At 38.7% G+C, this 24,046-nt stretch overlaps 1 protein-coding gene across 1 annotated transcript in view; it reads right to left on the bottom strand.

Moving 5' to 3' along the window:
- LOC119790357 (collagen alpha-1(XXVIII) chain-like) overlaps nt 1–24,046 on the bottom strand; it is a 54,312-nt gene that overhangs the window by 18,628 nt on the left and 11,638 nt on the right. The window contains exons 6-22 of the mRNA XM_038295881.1: nt 23,124–23,177; nt 22,983–23,027; nt 22,822–22,848; nt 22,382–22,426; nt 22,212–22,256; nt 21,615–21,668; nt 16,932–17,000; nt 16,753–16,821; nt 14,326–14,394; nt 7,922–7,990; nt 7,226–7,294; nt 6,821–6,889; nt 6,593–6,661; nt 5,068–5,139; nt 4,917–4,985; nt 3,229–3,300; nt 3,070–3,138 (exon numbers count right to left, since the gene is read on the bottom strand). Of these exons, the coding sequence (XP_038151809.1) occupies nt 3,070–3,138; nt 3,229–3,300; nt 4,917–4,985; nt 5,068–5,139; nt 6,593–6,661; nt 6,821–6,889; nt 7,226–7,294; nt 7,922–7,990; nt 14,326–14,394; nt 16,753–16,821; nt 16,932–17,000; nt 21,615–21,668; nt 22,212–22,256; nt 22,382–22,426; nt 22,822–22,848; nt 22,983–23,027; nt 23,124–23,177 (1,035 nt within the window). The remainder of the gene's footprint in view (nt 1–3,069; nt 3,139–3,228; nt 3,301–4,916; nt 4,986–5,067; nt 5,140–6,592; nt 6,662–6,820; nt 6,890–7,225; nt 7,295–7,921; nt 7,991–14,325; nt 14,395–16,752; nt 16,822–16,931; nt 17,001–21,614; nt 21,669–22,211; nt 22,257–22,381; nt 22,427–22,821; nt 22,849–22,982; nt 23,028–23,123; nt 23,178–24,046) is intronic.

Genomic DNA, 24,046 nt, shown 5'->3' with positions numbered 1-24,046 from the left:
AGCCTCTTAAAATCTGTAATATTGGCAATTTTATAAATTTTTCCATGAATATTGTTAAGAAACCTCCTATTTCCAGCTACTGATTTCACCAACTTGAACTAATTAACTATGACATTAGGACATTTCAAAACTGCTCAGCCAGGCGCACCTATCTCATTAGCTTCTCTGCAATTAAAATATTCCTGTCTCCCACATTCCTAACCACAGGCTGGATGAGAGGGGAAGTGAACCAAATATGGAGGAATATAAACGTAACAAAAAGTAATTATTTTATGTTCTTAAAGCACATTAAGATTACTTATCACGTTATCTAACTTAACTTAATGTTAACTAATTATTTCAAGGAACACTCAGCAATGGTCATGGTCACAGAACCTCATTAGCTCTCCCTTGTGGTCATCTTAGAGTACTCCAGGTAAACTAGAACAAGAACCATCAATCCGGGATTACAGTTCAGCAGATTTACTAACGTACTTAATAGACAATACACATGTCAAATTAATCTCAATGTTTTTTTTTTCTCACTTCTAAATGTCTCCATCTTTAGATCAGATAGGATATAAAATGTGCTTTTTATTTGCTAAACGGCTGAATAATGTCAATTTTCCTTAATTTGATGGGTTAACACACATTTTCATGTTGCTAAACAATATAGAAAACCTGGATTATGATATCAGAGCTTTACAAGATCTGTGCAGGATTAATTCACATAATGTGACTTAAAGGTCCTTGGGTGTTTTTGTTTTTTTTGGCAACAACTTAAGCGCATTGCTTCCTTGCATGTCATCATGGGGAGAACAAAATCAAACAGCCAATAGGCTACACCAGAGGAGGAACCACATGTCTCTGATTAAACTAAAACTGAATAGCGATTGTTATATTCAGAGGAAAAGAAATACACTTAGCAACCTAAAGAAGCATGCTAACCTTGAACTATGAAGGTGCCAGTATCATGGTCAAGAGGGAGCGATGCCCTTCACATTGATGGCATCATAAGCAAAGGTGGAAATACTACTGCATCATCTCAGGCTGTTAGACTGTTAAAGCTTGGGCTACAAAATAGACAGATAATATAAATATATGAAGCAAGCTGGGCTACAAAACAGGAAGCCCTGTAAAGAGGAATGGGCCTAAAACCAGGAAAGGCGTCATGATCTGCCCTGATAGCTGTCCTTAATTGTTTACTTATTTCACCTGCCTAACTCTGCCCGGTTCTCAATCATTCCTCATCTTATCCACCTGTGTCTGTTCCTTTATATTCGGCTCATCCCAGCTATCAGGGCCAGATCATTGTTTGATGTATGTTTGTTCTGTTAGTTTTAGTCCAAGGTTCATGTCCTCGTCCCTGGAGGCCAGTGGGTTGAGAGGGTCTTGGTGTTTGTCTTGTCTCCTGATCGTGTCCTGGCCCCTAGGTAGAGTACAGTTTAAAGTTCCTGCAGTTTTCCTGTCACCATGTCTTGTCTCTGTCCCTCAACAACTAAGCCTGTCTGTCTACATCTGTGCATTTCTATCTGAGCTGGTTGCACGCTGCATGGAACTCTGAATCTCCCTTCACGCACTGTTGGTTCCTGTAACCCTGGATCTGTCTGTTCCTGTGCTAATCGGAACCCCTGACCAGGCTGTGGACTCCTGGATTCCAGAACTGTTCCTGTATGATCGGACCTGGATCAGACTCCTGCTTGCTCATTGAGGTTGCTGCATCGTGGACATTCTGGGCGCTCTCGTTTGGCAGTCCATCGGCTGTTAAACCAGGTAAGTGACTCACCCAGATAATCATCTCCCGTCAGATGACTGTGGTCACATACCTGCGTTTCTCCTTCCAGTGTCAGTGATTAATTATTCCTTCATACTAATATCACTGGTAGAATTAATTTACATTAAATGAAATCAGAGAAATGGAAAAATAAATACTAGCACTTTAAAACTCTAATCAAGTCAGAAATCGAGACTCTGCATTACACTGTAAACATCATCCTTGCACTTCATGGCAAATCTTCAAATCCATTTAAATTGAATTCAACTCAGTGTTTCTACTGCATTTTGCACCATATCTATTTATTTATTTCTTGCACTGCTCTAAACCTTCCACATCATGCCTGTTTGAGCCGTCTCTCCTACACTGTTTTCACATTTTGATCACTACTGCACTTTATACATTGGAAATGTTCATTTTCACTGCTAAGCTACTCATTCCCTGTCGAAAAAATTTATGTATCGAAATGTCATAAATTTCATAAATGATTCAATGTACTTTTACAAATATGAGATGAAGATTGTTTGATAATTAAAGGTTTAACTTTTACAATTTTACACCTCTAGAAAAACAGTCTTACCGTAAGATTATCTCTGAGAGGTGCTGAGTGCATGTAGGTAAAAACAAAATTAAACTTCAGTGTCCTTATTGATTCACTCTGGACTAAAGACCTAACCTACCTTAACAATTCTTAAACCCATTTAATAAAACTCCCAAAAAACAAATTCAATTTTCTTCTCATCCCATAAATTCAGTGAGAATAAGAAAGAGAATGTGAAAACCTTAAAGGATAAAATACTTTTTTCCCCACCATTATGAACTCAGGTTCATTCAAATACTCATTTTAAAGATTAGCAATGAGATACAAGGTTTTTGGAGCTAATAGCCAGAAGAATATTTTCAATGCACTTGAAGCAGCAGTTAAATGTGCAGATTTACTGTATAATAACCAGTATCATGAATGCAATGGACCAATTTCCTTCTGCCATGGCTAACCCATTTTAGCATTTAATTAACTTCTTTTCACAATATCCGTGTTAGTCTTTTGCTAACCATGAACTTTACCTTCGCTTTCTTGCTTTTTATTATGGTACAAAGTTCTTTCCCTATATGCATGTTGCAGAAACAGGAATTTATCTTGAGTGAATAAAATATTTTGATCCCAGCTGAGCTAAAATGATGTCTTTGTTGAAAAAAAGTGATAATTGCTTTCACTGAAAATTAAGTGAGAAATAATTATCACCTGAAAACAAACTTGAAAACATGCAGGAAGCAAGTGTGTTTTTTTTTTCACTGTGAGAACTGAGAGTGCATACCTTAGGTCCAGTAATGAAACGTCCTGGTGGGCCAGCGGAACCAGGCCTTCCCTGGGTCCCGGGTTCTCCCTGGTTAAAAATTAAACCATTATCATCATGCATTAATTCAATAATAGGCTGTTCATGGTTTTACCCAATAATGCATTCAGGGACTTTTACCTTTGGCCCCGAGGGTCCAGCAATGCCAGGTGGGCCTGTCAGTCCTCTTATTCCCCTTTGGCCTTGGTCACCCTGATAGGCAGGGTTGGAGATATGTTATCTATGTGACAGCTGCTACGTTCACACCAAACACGATTTGAGCAGCAAAAACACGCCTGCGGCTTCATTATTGATGCTTCGATACATTAAGGACAGACACGCCTCAGGAGCATCTTTGAAGTGCATCCAGTAAAGTGTGTCCAGATGCGACTGATGCATGTACTGCTTGTCTGTTCAATGGCAGAGGGTCGATTTGCTATATTTGCTGTGATAAATAGGTCCAGCCATCCATCCATCCATCTTCCTCCGCTTATCCGGGGTCGGGTCGCAGGGGAAGCCGCCTAAGAAGGGAGGCCCAGACTTCCCTCTCCCCAGCACTTCTTCTAGCCCCTCAGGAGGAACCCCAAGGTGTTCCCAGGCCAGCCAAGAAACATAGTCTCTCCAGCGTGTCCTGGGTCTTCCCCAGGGCCTCCTCCCGGTGGGACGTGCCCGGAACACCTCACCAGGGAGGCGTCCAGGAGGCATCCTAACCAGATGCCCGAGCCACCTCAACTGGCTCCTCTCGACGTTGAGGAGCAGCGGCTCTACTCTGAGTCCCTCCCGGATTACCGAGCTTCTCACCCTATCTCTAAGGGAGAGCCCAGCCACCCTACGGAGGAAACCCATTTCGGCCACTTGTATCCGCGATCTCGTTCTTTCGGTCATGACCCAGAGTTCATGACCATAGATGAGGGTAGGAATGTAGATCGACCGCTAAATAATATAGATTTGATAAATAGGTAAAGACTAGTTTTCATATATTTTGTAATGAGAAAGTCAACCTGTAAACACTGTCTGTGCAGTCAGTTCATCAAAATTACGATCCTGCCTTAAAACATTATTCAGACCCCTATACTGGCGGTGTGCTGTCAGTGAGAATCCCCAGCAGCAGATGGGGGGTTTCCCCTACGGTTCGTGGCAGCTGGAAGTAGGTATTAGCATTTTCATGTATGTGGTACCAACTGGAGGCACCAGAATAATAACAGCAAACATATTTTGCCGACAGGTTTTGACATTTCATGTTCATTTATGCATTGATAAACTGTTTTAGAGGAGTGATCGTAGAGATCTGAATCAGCCGTTCTGTGTCCGTCTCCCTGACAGCTCCCAGATCAGCTTCTCTGATTGGTTGACGTGGTGCGTCGAGCAGCAAAAGTTGCTTGTGAAGTGTGTCCCGCCCCTTAGCTGCTCAGATGCGTAAAGATGCGTTGCTCCTGCCGCTCTAGACGCACTGCAGGACCTTTTAATGTGCCTTGATGCGCATCAACCGTAAATGTAAACCAGCTGCTTCTGCTGCTTCAATCGCGTTAGGTTTGAACGTTGCATAAGACTAACTCTTAATTTAATCATGTAGATACAGAACAACAAAGACTGTTTACTATAACAACTTTAATAAAAGGTTGTGTATTTATACATTAATACAAAGGTCACAGAAAGGATTTAGAAAGAAGTGGCCATAAAAGTAGTCAGAAGAACCCATTGGACAAAGGGAAATGTGTTGATTTTTTATTTCATATAGCAAATATAAAGCCAGATAAAGTCACCCCTTCTAAACAGGAAATCACATCACATGGGAAGAGATAAAAAGCAATGAATAGAAAATTAAGTACCTTTTCCCCCTGAGTGCCAATCCCAGGTGCACCTTCTGGACCTCGCAGACCGACAGCTCCCGGCTCGCCCTGAAGCCAAAACTCTGTCATTCAACAAACTTCCCTTTCATTAGGTGTTATGAAATATACAGAAAAGTCTTCCTTTTGCTACCTTTTGTCCTGGAGCGCCATCCTCTCCAGGAAGCCCAGGCAAACCTGACAGTCCTGCTGATCCTGGCTCACCCTGCAGAAAAGTTAAAGTATCGACTGCAGACTTTACCAGCTTATTAAGCTCAGGCCTGATTCACACAACACAATGACTAGACTATAATATCAGAAATCATTTAAAATGTAGATGGTGATAATCTTGGAGCATCTCCTACATTGTTCTTCATTATAAATCATTATGTTAAAGGAAAGCTCTGTGTTTACACCTTGAAGCTTTCTCTCTCCGGTTCTTTTTTCCTGAAAAGAGATAACTCGGGACAAACTCTTTAAATAACACTTCATAACATATATGTATTAAATAACCATGAGACGTGACAAGAGATTTTGATAGAAATTGTAATCTTACTCAGATTAGAGAAGTTACTTATGGTTACAGAAGGCAGCTGCTTACCAACTACTGTGGGGCCCATTTTCTGGAAAAAATAGCCCATTGTGGGGACCGACTTTTCCTTGTAAGGCCCAATGCCTAAACCCCATAAGGGGAATTGCTGTTTTTTGGACTAAGGTATGAATTGAGGTTAGGTTAGGCGTTAAGTGTGAACCCGAAATGGTTAGGTTTAGGGTATGGGTTAAGGTTAGGGTGTAGATATTACCAGAAATCAATGGAAAGGCCCTGCAAAGATAGTGAGACAAGTTTAGATGTGTTTGTTGAGACTTTTTTCACTTATCACTTTGGCACCCCCTTGTGCCACATACACTGCTTAACTGGAACACTTGACAGTGCATACACCTCCATATTGCACATATAAGGTGGAGAGAAGTTGTATTTTTTTATACTGTCAAAGGGAGGGATTTTGCATTTTAAGAGATTAGGCTGAAGAAAGATGAGCAAAGTGATAAAAATTAGCTTATGGAGTTTAAATTCCAATTTTCCATTGTTCTATTGAAACGACTATGTTTCAGAGCATCTGTATAACAGGCTTTCAGAGTAATCAGAGGAATCTCACACATTTGCTTCAATATATATAATATTGGCAAATAAGTCACAGATTCCCACACATAGGAAAGCATAGCTTATAAATATACACCTGTCACTACCCCCCTCATCTCTCACTCGCTCTCTCCCTGCATTTTAGCAGCATCACAAAACTCTGCTAAAAGGCAGATGGAATTACAGTTATTTCCTCTAACAGAGCAAGATCAAAACTAATGTTTAAGGTGAATAAATACTCTATTTATTCCAAATCAGTTTATACCAATTCAGCAGACTGGTGGGAAAAAAAATCAATGTCCTCACAGATAGCACTGTAATAAGCAGAGCAGAAAAGCATATTTGATATATGGAAAGTGCAATAGTGTTAAAATGTGTTGTATACTAAAACAGGAATTTCTAAATCTGCTATTAACCAGCAAAGTTTGAAAGATGATGCAGAATAATGTAGAGTGATCTTGACCAAGTGTGAAAGGGACCTGAAATTATTGTTGTTAAAGTGGGTTTTTAAATTCATATAAAAAAATAAAAAACACACCTTTGCACCAGGCTCACCAGCCCCTCTTTCTCCTGGAGCTCCAACTTCACCAGGCAACCCTTGGTCCCCCTGTGTGAGACAGCGTTACATTCATTGCTAGAACTTAGAGACTTACTGGTTAATTGTTAAAATAATGCAAAGATCCTCAAGCCATGGAATCTCTCTCACAGGCCATGCAAAATGAACGTGTGAATTTAACGTAATTAGGTAGATTTTGTCAGGACAAACCTTGGGTCCTGGAAAACCCTCTCCTGGTGGACCTCTTATTCCTGGTGGCCCCCGTGGACCCACTGTTCCCTAAAAGAAAGGGAAATAATCAATAATTTCCACCCCCTCAGTTTTATTTCCCTACATTGTTTTCAACAAACAAAAATCTTCATCAATATCTTATTAAACATGTTGAATATTCTCAAATAATCTTAAATTTATACCTCTCTCTCAGCACTGCATTAATCCTAGTTTTAATTATTTCAGAAAATGTAAGGCTCTCTTTTGCATATCAGTAGAGGTGAGTCAAAAACAGTTGAAAAAGTACATATTGTCAAAGAAAGAATCAAATAAAATCATAATAACTCTTAATAATCAACATTAGGGAAAAAAATGGCAAAAATAGTTTACAAAGCAGCTACATACCTTTTCTCCTTGGATCCCTAAACCTGGGAGACCAAGGGGGCCTGGAAAACCTGGAGGGCCAAAGTCCCCCTATAAGAAGGAGGTATGAAGTTTTAACATGGAATATGTGCTCATAATTTAACAGTGCATCACACTTCAGTTTCAGTAGTATTTCTTTAAGATTTATTATTTTGGAGAGTACTTATCTTTATTTTTTCTCTACACATGAAATTCAGACTTAGCCAATCAGCTACATGAGATCTGATTGTAGTTTATCCAAATGTATCTATGGATGGCTTAAAACAAAAATGTTTTCAGGTCATATAAATGCTAAAAAGGAATTCTTTTTAGTAAATATATTCAATATTTCAAACTCATACATCTGTGAGTCAAAATAATCCAGATGGTTTCAAAGATCTGCAGCACATTCTGATAAATAAAAACCTCTCCTTTACATTGATGTCTAAAGGCACCGGTAGAGTGTTAATGTTCCCTTATACAACCAAGCCAAACCATTAAACTGCAGTCCTCCTACACCATTCAAGCTTTAACCTCAATTCATACCCTGTAGACTGTAACCTCCTATATAACACCATGCTTGGTGCATTTATCGGTGCTTTTGGCCTATTCACAACAGGGCTCTAGCTTTCTAGCTTTCTCTGCTTTTATAAAGTCTTTTCAGCGAGGTGCCTCATTTATGGCCTCTCTGTACTCTACCTTGTCTCCTTTGATTCCTGGGCCCGGTTGTCCTCTGGGCCCCCGTGGCCCCTCTATGCCTCGCTCGCCCTGTGAAGGCGGGCAGAAAAGTTATTGCATTTTGACTTTTGAAATATTAGATGTGCTCACAGGAATGGCAAAGCAACAGCGTATGCCCCATATCAGTGAAAGTAAAAAAGTATTTCCCGGCTACTTTGAGAAGAGCAGCACTCAAACACATAAAAGCATACTTTTATTACCCACCGTGAAGTAATATTCACATACAGCATATAGGGCGACATGATATATGGGCTCAAAAGCCGGGAAAAAGCTTTCTAAAATATTCCTGGTTAGATGGTTTATGTTTTCTGTTTCCTTAAAAAAACAGACTCATCAACAAAACACAAATAAATTAACATTTTAATTTATCAGCCACCCTAAGGGACTAAACAACACACCTTTTTTAAACCCAAAGATACTGAGGTCAATACCACTTTATTCAGCCAAAGAAATTCCCATATGGAAAAGTCCAGTTCAATTAAGATGTAATGCAGATAAAGCGAAAACTATCAGCTTCTGTGTATTAGTGAATTAAAAGTATAAAATTCATATTCCTCTGTTTACAAAGAGCCATAATAAACCAAGAGGTGAATATCAATATCCTTTATCGGGTTCTTTTGATTAAATTTATTGCAGTAAAATCTCATTCGAGGAAAGGCATCTTGGTTTGACTGAGATTTGTCTTTGCTGTCTGTATGGGGGCCTAAAAGGGCCAAAATCAGACAAACAAATATACAATGAAATCAATCTATGTAAATTAATTTAAAAAAATGAATGCACTATTGAATAATTAAATATACAATTTATTAATTCGATATGTTTTAATGATTTAATATAACCTTAAACATTTCATGGTAAAAGCAATGGTTTTACAATGAAATAGTAATGTGTATAATTGGCACCTACGGTTTTAAATGGGAACAGCACACATATTTTTAGAGCGGGGACTAAATATTGGACTTTATAGTGAACTTAGTTAACTGACCGTTCAGATCGATGATCACTACTTTCAACATATTCTCATTATCAGTTCGTATGAAATCGTACAAAAAGTTATGCACAGTATTTCGTACGTTTTTGACGTTTTTCCTCGAAAAAACAGATCAGTGAGCATGCGCAGCCAGACAGACGAAAAAAGCAGATCCGCGGACGGACGTAAAACTGGGAAAAACAGTGCAATAATTACTTCTTCAGGTCTCTAACTAGGTTGCTTGCTGTTTTGTATCTTAGGGTTAGGGTTAATTGTATGTTAAATTCTATGTTATTGAATGGTGCGCAAGATGCGCATGCGTAAGGATATCTTGTCTCGAGACAAGACGTAAAAATAAGACGAAATGCGACGAAAAAAAACGTCAAAAACGTACGAAATTACTGTGCATAACTTTTCGTACGATTTCATACGAACTGATAATGAGAATACACTGCTACTTTTCTCTCCTCGTTGGTCTGCGCCATGTTTGTTTTTTCTTGCCACCTAAACGAATCCCATGATGCTTTGCAAGGAGGGCTCTTACAAAACCATTCTGGTATTAATCTGCTTATCTAGTGATCATGGATGACTGTCACTACCCGATCCATCCCTCGAAGCACGATCTGTTCTGTGCATGCGCCATCAGCTTGATTTTGTTAAAAATACCTAAATGAAATTTTCTCTTCCCAAAAATAGTGAACGTACTAAAATATTATGTGTTAAAGGTTAATAATGTATTTTCTGGGTAAATAAATGCCTTATAATCCTTTCTGTTTTATCACTCATCTCTACCCGATCTCCTCCGGAAATGGGATCCTACGCCGTTTCCGGTGGTTTTGGATTTAAACATAAATCTAGTCTTTTTGAGTTTTATGTTATGTTTTTGTTTTGTTTTAACCTTATGTTATAGTGCGTAATCTAAAGAAAGAAACAAATAAAGTGCAGATAAACATCATATTTTGCAAGACTGCTTTCAGCATGTCTGATGACGTCAGAGAAGCAGTTTAATGAAAAAAATCTAAAAAGCATAAAAATTCTCTCACAAAAATCATAAAACATTTTTTGTTGTTGTGCATTAGCATTCTTTAGTGAGTAAAGGATAGAAATAAGTAAATTTAGTACTATAATTACATTATTTATGGACACCTGGATGTTCATGTGTTCGCATGCGCAGGACGGATCGTGCTTCCCGGACGGATCGGGTAGGGACAATGGCCACCACTTTTCAAGGTGCATTGTGGGAAATTTTGAGTCCACTACTTTTCCCTTCACTAAACATTCAACATTCAAACACACGACATTCGGACTCTTATATAAAATGGCATGACCCCTATATAAGGCTCTCTGCAGGGGTTAGGGTTGACAAATGGACACAGTCTACGACATTGTTGATGGAGAGGACCCATTTATAGGGAATTTTACTTCCTTTGTGGTTTACAAATGAAAGTATTTGATTAACTTTACAGTAAATTTCCAACTTATTGATCCTTTAAACTGACCCATCAAATTTAGTGAAAAAAGGACATCCCCTAAAAAAATTCCCAACACCAGATTAGTCGCTTCAATTATCAAGTTAAGACAACAGCCCGATTCCAAAACAGCAAGTTGGAACCTCTATCTCCTGTCCTTAGCTTCTGTTCTTCATCTTTCATGGCATCAGGAGTAAGAACTCTACTCTGGCATGGAAAGGAAGTCTGGTCTGCTGTGTGGACAGCCTTGAGGACATTATGGATGACACTTGTCAAATGGGACAGCAATAAAAAAAAAAGAAAAAAACTAAAAAACCCAAGTTGCTCTTCATTATAACACCCATAACATACAAAGATGCACATGTTTGCATGTGTACACATGAAGCATAGTGTATTTTTCCGGTCATATAAAGGGCAGGAATGTCACAAGCTCCCTAGGATAAAGATACTATAATAGGAAACATACAGCCTCCTTTTCATACCCCCTTCCTTACTTCTAGCACTATTTTAACAGCACTTATCATGGAAAATGGTGACAGACATCCATTTTGCTGTTTTCAGATTGAGTCACCTTCTCCCATGTTTGCTATGACTCTAAAGCAGGGTTGGCAATTCCAGTTCCAGAGGTCCGATATCCTACAATTTTTTAGATCCTTAACTGGATCTATAGTTATGCTGCTATAGGCTTAGACTTCTGGAGGACATAGGGACCCCCATTTCATCATTCTGCTTCATTCTCTCTCGGTTCTCCTATTCTGCAGAATCTGTTAGTTAAATCTCTAACGTTCTGCTCTCTCTGCTTTTCCTCAGAGTAGCTTTGCCTCGTCTGTTCCTGCTTGGCTGTGACGTCATCCTGGAAAGAAACATCAGCTGTGCTGCTTCCATCAACACCCTTGTTTATAGATGTTGGAGATCGGCCTGTTTTCCAGTGTGGTCCTGTTTTCTCTGACCGTGACTGGGTGGATGTGCTCTCTTCGTCCTCTGGCATGGAAGCTGGCTCGGAGCTCGTCTGCCTGGCTGTGTGTTCCCTGAACGGGGACGCATTTTACAGCTGCTTCTTGTATCTCTGCTTCTGTCTCCTTGAACCCCAGTCGACCTCAGCAGATGGCCGCTCACACTGAGCCTGGTTCTGCTGGAGGTTTCTTCCTGTTAAAAGGGAGTTTTTCCTCTCCACTGTCACTACAAGCATGCTTAGTGTGAGGGATTGTATTTGAGTCAATGCAATCAACTGGTTTTCCTTAGATAGAAAACTTTGTATGAATTTGACTGTATGATCTGGTGAACTGTAAAGTGCCTTGAGATGACATGTGTTGTGAATTTGGCGATATATAAATAAACTGAATTGAATTGAATTGAATTGGATAAAGTAATTAGAAGATAAAGAGGACTCTCAGTTGAACACATAGTGAGAAGGTAATTCAGCCATTTAATTCAGGTGTGTTGGACCAAGAATGAATCCAAACCTTGCAGGATCCCGACTCTTGGAAACTGGAATTACCAACCCCTGCTCCAAAGGGTCAATGCCTTGGCTAGAAAGTTCAGAAATAACTTTAAGAATAGTGGTTATTTCTTAAAAACAAACTCATTTTGAGTGATTCCAGCCTCTATACCCCCTAGCTTGGTCTAAGATATCTTTAATAAGTTCACAAGAGATCTAATTTCAGTCCAATATGGCAGCCGCTGAGTTTGATGGATCAAGTTAACAGTTCTAATAGTTAAACGGTGACACTGCTTCACTATTACACTCCACCTTGTAGATGAGTCCATGCGTATTGCTTTCCTATAAGGCAGTGTATCACTAATAAAAAAATAAGTTTACAGTTATTGAACTAAAGTAATCCTGGAGTTTAATAACTTATCTTTGAATTAGTGAGGTCAGTGGATTTTCTCATACAGATTTGTGCTTGGCAGGGATTCAAGACTGCTTTGTTAAGCAATTTACAGATTTTCCACTAGATGGCACTAAATCCAAAACCCATGTCCTTTAATCGATAAGTACATGCAACATTAGGCTCAGCTATTTAATAATTATTGAGACAGGTCAAGCTCCCTGGGGATGTTTCATCAATTAGAGGGTGTTGGTTCAATTCCCAGCTTCCCTCAGGGTGTATTGCAAAGTGTTCTCCTGATCACCAAAATCTCACCTATTTTGAAAAAAAAAAAAGTAATCTAAGAAACACCGTTTGTAGAAAGAACCTGTCAAGGAAAGGTTGATCGACTTTTGAGACCCTGTTCGTTAAAACAATCTCCTGTCCAAGGCTTTGTAAAAGGCTTCAGGGACAAACACTGCCCAGAAAACAGCAATGGCCTCCATCACCAGCACTATGTAAGAGAAAGCTTCTGCAGATGAGTCACCTTTTTTTTACTTTGAGTAAAATTCACCAAGGTCATCCAAGGAAGGAAAAAAGACAAAGCTAGCAAAAGATGTACAGTAATTAGCATAGCAATGCTGCATTTACATGTAAGCTTCCAGAAGTTTGCATTTATGGTCATAAATCCAGCGATCGGAGGTTAATGCAGAGGCGCTAATGATGTGGAAAAAGGGTTACAATGCTTCAGCGCTGCTGCAAATCTGGAGCATGTCGAGGCACGTCATGTGAGGAACGCTGCTTTGGAGAAGAACGCCATCTGTGAGATCACAGCCAAGTGTGCGGCAAAGAAAGAGAGCGGCACAGAGGCTGAAAAGAAAGAGTGCACCCTTGAGGGAGATCTAACAGTGGGTGGGAAACACCTTTTCCAGTTTTATGGTGGAAACTGTTACTTTTCAGAGCATCTGCGCCAGTTGATGAATTACATACATGACAGTAAGGTGCGAGTGTAAAATAAGATTTTCACCTGAAGCTGACCTTCTGTTTCAAGGCTTCTCGGTAAATAATATAACAGAACCAAAAAGTAATTATATATGTCATGTCCTGAAGGCAGTTTGCTCAGGCTTCCTTTAATATTTTCTTCTGTCGAAACACAGAAGCTCCATAGGAATTCAAACCTGAGGTCTGACATTTTTTTTACGTTAATCATCAGGGTTTTAGTTGGTTACTGTGAGCAACTTTGGACAAAAATTATCCAAAGGAATAAGTCAATTGTTAAGAAATTATTTTGCTGTAATTTGAACATTTAGCATTTCAAATTTTGCTTTGTAAAAGTTATCATCCTTCTTAAATAGATGTTAAAAGTTTGGGAAATCATTCTAAAGTCTTAACCTGATTGCATTGATTGGTATTTAGGGTAACAGAGTAAAAGGGGCTGGATATAAATAAAAAATATATATTCGTAAAACAATTTTCCAGTGAACAAATCTGTATTGTGTTGGTTGTGATATGATAAAGTACAGAAAAAACAAACACTATAAGTTAACATTAATATGATAAATAACATCACGTTCCTTTGCCTCTAGAAAGGAGGAGTGTTTCTACATGTGAGAGATGTTCTGTTTGTTTCTTTATAGATGTTGGACTGAGAAAACACAGACACTGTAAGACAGATCAGGTCTTTCTTACTGAATCACTGTCTGAACTGTGGGGGTGTCCTGGCCTTTTTATTCCCCCTTTTCCCGTTCCGTCTCTGAATCTTCTGCGCGCCGAGATGTTCTCATCTCCTCCTGTCGGGTCGATCAATAGACTTCACCACGGCATGAGGTAATGGAAGCAACACTGCAGCTCCGTGTGGGAATTTATGATGCTTCTGTCATGTGTTATCATGTCTAGTATCCGTACGCCATGTCAATTTCCTGTAGTAATGCTTCACAATCTGGAGCCCAGACATCTCTTCTCTGCGCGGGTCAGAAGGTGGACCGGTGGAGTGAACTCGGATGCATGAAAGACGAGTCAAAAGGCTGAAGCTTTTAGCCGGCTTGAGTGCATGTTTCTTTTAGGCCATACCGTCTGTCCCAGGAGCTTTAGACATAAAAGACACGGACACCCACTCACCTTTGGTCCAGGGAGACCTTCTCCTGTCGGTCCTCTTTCTCCTTGGACTCCCTGAGGCCCTTGAGGTCCCTAAATAAAACCAAAGGGCGTTAATATAAATTCCTTAGCTTCCAAACCCATGAAGAAGTGCTTGTCCAGCCTGCACAGTGACTGAAGCTCTTTTCTGCTAAAATTGAACATGTGGGCGACCATTGTGCTGTCCTGTTCTCAGCATACAGGCTGGAAGTAAACATTAAGCTCATCAGGGGAGTCCGAATCATAAAGATCTAAGGTGGTCCTGATACCAAAAAGAACAAAAGATGCTCATTTTTTGTAACCTCACAAAAAATATTAAACCTCTAACTTCCTTTTGTGACTTACATAACTGAGTTGTAAATAAAAGGGAAATTTTATTTCACAGCTAGACTGTGATGAGCGCTTTTTATTTTATACTTAACTAAAGATTCAGAACTGTTATTCAGTAGGCTACATAGTGGAGCTGGGAGTCGCAATCCACAATTTAACATGCAGTGCTGTCCACAACCCCCCCATTCCCTAGCCTGGGTGCCATTCCGAACTTAGTCCCGCCCACAACGTTTGAGGTCCCGAAGTTCGGTCTGGCATTGCTCCGTAGTAGCGCGAGTATGCTCGCACAATATCTGGCGGGCCAATCAAATTGTCAGGGCGGGCTTTATACGATTATGGACAGATGATCAACAGTAACGTAATCAACCGCGTGACCAAAGCTCGCTTGGGTGACAACAATGGCTGCCGCTGGAGAGTTGAGGTGTGTAGATTCTGCTATTAGGTCTGTTCTAGAAGATATCGACAGCAAATTAATTTTAAAAGAGGAACAGAGAAACGCGATCAAGGCTCATCTTCTTATTCTAGGTGTGCAACTGCACGCTTTGATTTTTGTTGACAACAACTATGCGTCGCTTAACATACGTCACGCACTCCGTTACTCTTATTGGTTGTAGGTCTATCCAATTGAGTGCAGAGGAATTTTTTAATCCTGGTTCGTTCAAAACACGCCCCATAATCACAGCTCTATGGAGCAGAATCAGACTCATATTCTGACTAGAATTGAGTAGGACTACGTCAGGCTACCTATTCCCTTCCATCCCCAATAAATATTTATATCCCCAATTTATCTCTGCATTTAACATATCCTCTTCTGGAGCAGTGGGCTGCCATTATGTGGCGCCCAGGGAGCAATCGGGGGTTACAGTTCTTGCACAGGAACCCAAACTTCTCAGAGCACAAGTGCACTGCTCTAACCACAAGGTCAACACTACCCAGTGTGCATTCCAGTGTGCATGCAGAGAAAACAGTAATGTGAGATCAGAGATCCAGCACGGCGTCCCGCAGTTCTGATGACCAACTGCAACCAACCGCTCGCCGTCCAGTCAGAAGCTACAGAAGCTTAATTTTGAGCTTTATATTTTCTCAAAAGGTTTTGCTGACCTCCAGGAATCATCTTGCAACCCAATGTTGAGAATGGCCGTGCTAAAGATGGTGTTGTGTTATTAAATGTAAGCCTTTAAGGATATAAAATGTCTACATTCTATAGTAAGTACAAATGGAGACTGATACTCATACAGAGCAACACTGAGGATGCTAATTCCTAATGTAACTTTATGATTTTCATAATGTTTATGTCAAAATCTCAATTACATATTATTCTGAAATCACTGATCTATTAAATGCATTAACACTATTAGTTTGTTATTTAAGTGTTTGCATAGTTTTATATCTTCTTCAGACGGTGGACAAAATTCAACAGAGACGAAAAGTTCCTCTAGAAGTCCGCAGTTCACATGGGCGGTTCTAGATGGGGCCCTACTGGGGCCAGTGCCCATGAAAACTAATCATGGCCCCTGTACTGAAAACATAAACTGCAAGATTTTAGATCAAATTAATTAATCTTAAAATTAGTACCTTGATATTACCTAATATGATTAGGTAGTTAAGACAACTTGGGGATGGAATAAGATGATTTATGTTTAAAATAAGAAAAAAAACAACTTTACTATCTTATTTCAAGTGTATAGCACTTAATTATTTTTCTTCTTTCCTTTACTTTTTCAAATTAAGGGACTGTAACTGATTTTACCTTTAGCCACAATTTAGTTTGACTATTATTTAGAAATTACTGTCAGTTTTAACCTTGAGCTGTACCTAACATAGGATCGCCATTGTCTTATACACTAAACAATGTGTTTGCTCTGTTTTCTTTCTTATTGTTTTATCCTTTTGTTCTTTGCCCCCATGGCAAAAAAACTGTTCCCCCCCAGAAAAATTCCATCTAGAACTGCCACTGCTTCGTATGGTAACAAGCCAGATGGAAGAGTAAAAACTCAGAGCATAATAACAGACTCCTTTTTTACTCCTCTACCACCATCTATATTACACAAGTGACATGTTTTGTCCTCGTTTCTAACTCACCGGTGGTCCGGACTCGCCAATTCCTGGAGGACCGGGAGGCCCTGGTTGCCCCTGGAAACCCACATCACCCTGCAGAGTGCGAGATAGCCAAGGTAGTGCTTAGACAGAGTGAAACACACAGGTTGATCATTATGTTCCTATGAAATGATTTTTCAGAACAAAATGGCAGTAAATGTTACCTTTGGTCCTGGGAGGCCGATCCCTGTTTCACCTTGAATTCCAGGTGGTCCAGGAAGCCCCCTTTCCCCCTATAAAAAAGGCACCATAGTTTTTATGCACATTCTTGTTTACGAAGTGTAGCTGCCAACATTTACTGATGCAAGATGCAAGAAAATAAATGTTACTCCACAAAAAACACAACACTTTCTTTGTCCTGTTTTAATACCTCATTCCAGACTTAATTGTTTTCTTAAATGCAGTTGCTTCTTTACATCGTGGTGGTAAATCACAGCTGTGTTCACAAAGAGGGCAGGTGGGAGGCGGGAAAAGGGGCGTGAAAGTTGTCCTGGGTGCATACCGGCGCTTTTTTCTCTGCTTTTTAAGCAAGTTAGGACAATGTTTTGAGACAGACATTACTATGCTATTACGTTGATGTGGGATGACAGCCAGACTATTACCATGAACATTCTTCTAAAATAATTAGGAGGCGACCAGTTGGTGGGGAGCATGCGTTTATGGCAGAGATGGCAGGTAGAAGCCGGTACGGAGAGCTAAAAGCAGAAGCGTCCGACAAATGAGCCGACGAGTTAATAACAGATGAGCTTCTTCAGAGGAGTTGCAAATGTCACAGCGACGGCGGATTGCAACTCACCAATAAATGTTCAAATGTATAGTTTCCTCATCCGTTTTATGAGCTTTTTAAGATACTTGACATTTCTGATGTTATTTATGCCAGTGTTAGGTGATTTTAATCGGAAGCACCATAAATGTCAGCTTCGTGAGAGCGGGTGTTATTTATCGCTGTTATTCTGAGAAAAACCCTCAAGATCAATCTTTTTTTTTCTCTAATCACATGCCTCCATCGGAGTCTTATCTTTCCTAACCCCCACCATTCCTGCAGGTATTGCAGTATGTGGGTCATGGTCGGTGTTTTTTCTCCAGGATTTATACCAAAAATCAGATTGAAAGAAAACAGATCGGGGTTACTTATTAACTCATCTGGCACTTAAAAGCTGACATTAACACTAAGATGTTGCCCAGGATTATTAAAAATGATCAAACAGGAAGTTTGGATGATATCATAGATATGTCTTCTGTATGGATATATTTAAAAGTTGGCAGTGGTTTTGATCCAGTGTAATTTCTAAGCCTCTGGAAGTTTGGTTTTGTTCTTCTCTTGGATTTTGGAATGATGTAACAAACGGCTTCATCGTTTTCCAGGTTCTGAGTCAGAACAATGGGATTTAAAAGGATATTTAAGTTTTTATTTTCTAAAGAAGTTAAAACTGAGGATGAGGTCAAACCAAAACTAACCAAGTTCAAATTGGGCCTTAATTTACCGCTTATTTATGTGATCTGCAACTAGAGCAAAGGGTAATAACGATAAATTTAATAGCACCATTTTCTCATCACTATCTCCATGGATTTTATTTATAATTCAACAGATCAACTGCAAAAGGTCATCCATCGGTTAGAAGATTTCCTCATGCTGATACTCCTAAATAAAATCTAGTTCAACCAAACGTCTTTAGGTTAGTATCAACAAAGGCTAAAAAGGTGTATCCCTACTCTCGGTCCAGTCAAGGAAATGGTCCTGGAATCTGTTCAGGGATCATTTCAGGAATTGTTCCTAGGACTGGTTACTAGTCTATAACATGGGCAACACAAAGAACCTTTACCATTACCTCATATTCATGAGTGTCTGCAATTACCTGAAAAATCATGTTTTTTGGCTCAGGGGGGGCAGTGGAGTAACCAGAGAACCCCTGAGCATTCACAGGCCCACCATCCAAACTCCACTCAGAAAGGATTATTTTCTCAAATATACAGAAGTGAGCTTAAATATGCTGATTAATGGCCTTAATAAAGGGTATGTCATCATTTTTTATATGATGTGAGTATAAGTCAACTCCTCCAACACAATGCTATGTTCCCTTACAGTACATGTTGCTGCATCTGCATGCTGCATTGGCTATTGTTTTGTAAGGTTTTCATGGCTTTGGACATTTTAATCATAAGTTGATGTTCACAAACAGTTCCTTAGCTATATAGCTATATATATATATATATATATATATATATATATATATATATATATATATATATATATATATATATATATATATAGCTCTTTTAAAGTTTTTTTTTTTTAGCTTTAACAGCTTCAAACATAGTCCAATGTAATCAATTTCCCTCCACCTAATTATTAGTCTCCGAGGTCAGAACTGGAATATAAGATTGCTATAGGAGCTATAAATGTGTCTATTATGTTTTTTGTTTTTTTGTATTAGGATATCAATATTTTTGATTGTAAAATGTTTTATCAGCCCATAATGCTCACAGTCTTAATTTAAATAAAAGGCTTAAGAAAGGCGTGAATAGGAGAATCTAAATTTGTAATCCTTCAGGTCATGCTCCATCACAAACTGGGTAACTCTTTAGTCTTTCCAGGTGACCTCCTTATGCTCTTTATTTGTCGATAAGGGAGAGATGTGGAAGGTTTCCTGTCAGCCTCTATTTTTGACCCAGGTTCAACAGTGAGCCACTGCTGGGGAAAGATGATTGCCAAAGATGAAGCTGTTTAGCGACTGGATGTGACAACAAAAGGTCATATCAAGAAGAAAAAAGCTGATTCAAAGGACTCTCGACTGAGAATCAGTAAATGAAATGTTGGACTGATTTAAGAAAGTTTTACTTTGGCAGATTAATGTCTAATTATTGGTCACAGAGCTGCTTTCACAGTGTTATCATATTTTACCATTTGAAGCTGCATCTAAATGTATTAAAGGCTAATCATTTTGATATAAAGTGCATGATGACAAAAATCTAATTATTAAATAAAGATAAATCATATATGCACCACTTTTTCTTTTATATTGTTCGCTTTTTGAGATTATCTCAAACTTATCTCAAAACTCAATATCTATTACCACTGCTGAGGGGTTAAATAATGAAAAGCTGAACTAAACAGGAAATAGTCCAACCTATCATGCTGTTGCAGCCACTAACTGTTTGGCAGGCTTCGTCTGTGCAGACAGAGCGTCTGGATAGTGTAGCATGAGATGTGTTGTAGATGTTGTATATTTATGTTGCACAGGAAAATAATCTTGAACACGTTGGGGGGAAATGGTCTATTTTGGCTGTTGAACAAACTACATATGTTACAGTATTTAATGTATTTAAAGACCAATTGTGTCTCCGATATCTTCCAGTCAGGCTTTCAATGACACCCATATAAATGCAGACTGGAAGAACCACAGTGCTGGCATTACTGCACTTAGTGCAGCCTTCCACAGTGTTGATCACAAGAGCTTATTAGAGCGGCTGAAAAACTGGGTCGGCCTTTCTGGTACAGCGCTGGACTGGTTTAAATGGTATTGAAACAACAGGTTTTTTTTATGTCAGTAGGGAATTTTACATCAGAAACAAATATCACATGTGCCGTTTCACAAGAGTCCATCTCAGGGCCCTTCGTATTTACAATCTACATGCTTCCCTAACTCAGATCCAATTGAACGACCTACTGCTGTACATTATGAAATCACTAGGTAACTATGAACCAATTCAACTGCTGCTGTAAATGCAAAAAAGAAATCAATACATGGACGTGGCACAATTTTCCTCTGCTGTATTAAAACAAAACTGAAGTACACGTTGTTTAACTAAAGGAATAGTGCTGAAAAGTTAGCACCGAGCTCAAGTTTACGCAGCAAGAACCCAACCAATCAGGCACTAAATCTGGGTGTAGTGATGGACTCAGACCTGAGACTTCAAAGGCATGTGAAGACGGTAAAAAAGTTGTCCTTCTATCATGTAAAGAACATCTTTAGGATTAAAGGACTAATGTGGCAGTAGGACCTTGAAAAAACATTTTATGCAACTGATTCAGAACGCTGCTGTTTGCGTCCTCACTAGTACTAAGATAGTACATCACCTCAGTTCTAAAGTCCTTACAGTGGTTCCCTGACTCCCAGGGAATATTTAAAATACTTCTGTTAGTCTATAAATCACTGAGTGTCTCCAATATGCATCACAAATTGCTTTCAATTTATCACCCGCCCAGACCTGTAATTTGCTCTGTACTGCCATAAGCACAACCAAACTTGGAGAAGCAGCTTTTAGTTTGAATGCTTTACAAATATTGAGTAAGAAAACCAAAAAAAGGACATAAACCCAAAACTGTTTTAAATCCAGATTAAGAATTCATTTCTTAAGAGCAGCCTTTGCAGGTGCTATCTAAAAAATATTATTTGTTAGTTCAGGCAGACGTTTTTCATTTCTATCAATCATGTTGAAATATAATTATCCTATTCTAATTAACATTTTTTATCCTCCTTATTATCTGGATTGCCTGTATCCCACTGCAATGCAGTTGTTGTTTTTTGTTTTAATTTACAGCACTTTCAATTGTTGCACTACTTAAATGTGCTACATAATAAACTTGCTTTACCTTGAAAAGCAAGTTTATTATGTTGAAGTGGAAATTTTTCCATATTAAATAAACGTTTTTCCACTTAAAAAATCACATTTGCTGCTTTGTAAAGAAAAAAAAACATGGCTTTATTGAAGGCAGCACTACTGGTTAATCCTTAGGCTCATAACAGAACTGTTAAAATTTACATCACAAAATTAAATCAAAGAGCAAGTTTATAAAAAAAAAAGATTAATATTAAAATTGAAGAATATCAGAGGTAAACGCTTACTTTTTTGCCCATGTTTCCCTCAGGTCCCATGTCACCTGGTTGCCCAGGCAAGCCCTAAAAAAACAAATGTTCATTTTGATTTTTTTCCTATTTGTTAACACATACATTCTCAATTACAGTTTATTATTCCTAATTAAAAACATTTCAGATCAAGTCTAAATATAATACAAAACCAAATGAGGTCATGAAAAAGACAGATTAATTTTCTTTAAGTAGTGACAAAGGCTATACAAACCACCTTAAATGAAAAAGGAAATTATGATTTAATAGCTGCTTTTTGTTCTCATTCATATTTTGTAATTATCACCTGTTTGATAATCTGAAACGTGGACTTAAAAGCAACAAAAAAAATAATAATAATAATAATACATTTTATTTAAAAAGGCGCCTTTCTGGACACTCAAGGACACCGTACAAAAGCATAAAAACAGTGTCAGAAAAAATAAAAATAAAAACATTTAGTTTGTATAGCTACATGCAATTTTTCAATTAAAAATTTAAAAATATTTTTTTATCAACTTTACATCTTTGGCTGTGAATAAACAGTAGCTGGATTTAACTGATTCTGATATCAGAATATGGAAAAGTTAGAAGAACCTGAAGTCCACGGTTTCCTCTTGGACCAATACTGCCTTCAGGACCCTGAAAAACACATTTTTATCCTTTAGAAAGTAATTTGATAGATTTAAAAGGAAAGCAAACGTACATTATATTCAAATAGATTATATTTACTCTAACATTAGAATAAGAAATATGTACAAACATACTCTGTCTCCTTTAACGCCTGGTGTGCCACACTCTCCTCTCTCTCCCTGTGAGAGAATAAACAAATTTCAGGTTCCTACAAGGCATCCAACTCAAATACCATGCCTCTGATAAATACTGCAGTCTCAAACACAATCTAGCTTTAAAAAAATACATATGTTTATGGGTTTAGCTCGGAGCTCATTTGCACGACTAATGCCATGGGAATACACAGAAACAGACACAAGAATGTACAGACACATGCAGACAGTTTTAAGAGGAAACATGGTTGAACAAAGGGCAAGAAAATGCCACAGTCTTTTTACATTTGAAGCCTGTCATCATGTCTAAAGCTCATAATCCTCTTACTGCCATTTATAATGACTTTAAATGAATGTGGGAACCTTGTGTTTTGGAAACTAAAGAGGTAGAAGAGGGGTTTGCACCAGAATCCATACAGTACCTTCTCTCCTTTGTATCCTGGCTTACCCTGTGTGTGTAAGACAGCTTTGTTTACCCAGGAGTACACAAGAGATGCCAATTTGCAAAAAAAATATATAGCATTTGGTGGATGTTTTGCACAGAGGACAACTCAGTGGACCAAAGGGAAGACCTTAGGCTCACCTCTGCTCCTTCCTGACCTGGAAGTCCACTGAGGCCACTTTCACCCTAAGGGAAGATGATTTGATTTAACTTGAAAAGGGCATCTTAGTATAGTAGATTTATTTTTAGAAAAACATATTTATAGCTGAGGGTTAGCAGCACCTTCTTCCCCTTCAGGCCGGGGCTTCCATCTTCTCCTGGACGTCCTTTCTTTCCCTGTTGAAGAAGACAAGTCAGGCGTTTTAAGATTAAAAAAAAAACATCTTAACCACCTCAGACTACTCATTTCTTCTTTTGTGTAATAACTCTTAAGTCAAGGACAACAAGCTGATAAATGGGCTTTGAGCTGTTGAATATTTCTTCTAATTTCTTTGAGTCGTGGTTATGGGTTTGAAGATGACTTTTAAGGGTAGGCTTAAAATTTGCCGTTTTGATAGAGCTTTTAGTCAGAGTGTCTGAGGTTAACCTAAGCTATCTTTATAGTTATGCTGCTGTAGGCTTAGACTGCTGGAGGACATGGGGACCCCTTTTTATCATCCTGCTTCATTCTCTATGCTCCCATTCTGCAGTATTTGTTAGTTCAATCTCTTCAGAAGCCTATGGACCAGTACCAACAGGCACCGGAACAGCTTCTTTCCCACAGCTGTCATGCTCCTGAACGCCTCCTGACACAACTATAAGGACTGTATCCCCCCATACAATAATAACATATGGACTTTCCTCACACTGTTCCTCACTCAATCTGTATACAATCTGTAAATCTTATCTGCCATTATTTATCTTGTATTATAAACCCGCTAATACATATATAATCCTTTTCCTAACATTCCTGTATATTCTGTATAATCTGTGCATGTAGCTCCCATATTCATATTCATATTTATACACAACTTTTTACAGTCCCTAACTATTACTTTTTGCTTTTACATACACCTGTAATAATATTTATATTCTGTATAGCACTTCTGGATAGATGCAAATCATATTTCGTTGCCTTGTACTCGTGACAGCTGTGCTGCTGCCAACAACAACTTTGTTTATAGATGATGTATGTTGGAGCTTGGCCTGTTTTTCAGTGTAGTCCT

This window comes from Cyprinodon tularosa, unplaced genomic scaffold (assembly GCF_016077235.1).
Source record: "Cyprinodon tularosa strain WSP-4 unplaced genomic scaffold, ASM1607723v1 ctg362, whole genome shotgun sequence".
Classification (NCBI taxonomy): Eukaryota; Metazoa; Chordata; class Actinopteri; order Cyprinodontiformes; family Cyprinodontidae; genus Cyprinodon; species Cyprinodon tularosa.
Note: the sequence above shows the minus strand (reverse complement) of the source record. Positions and strands in the feature narration are given on the sequence as shown.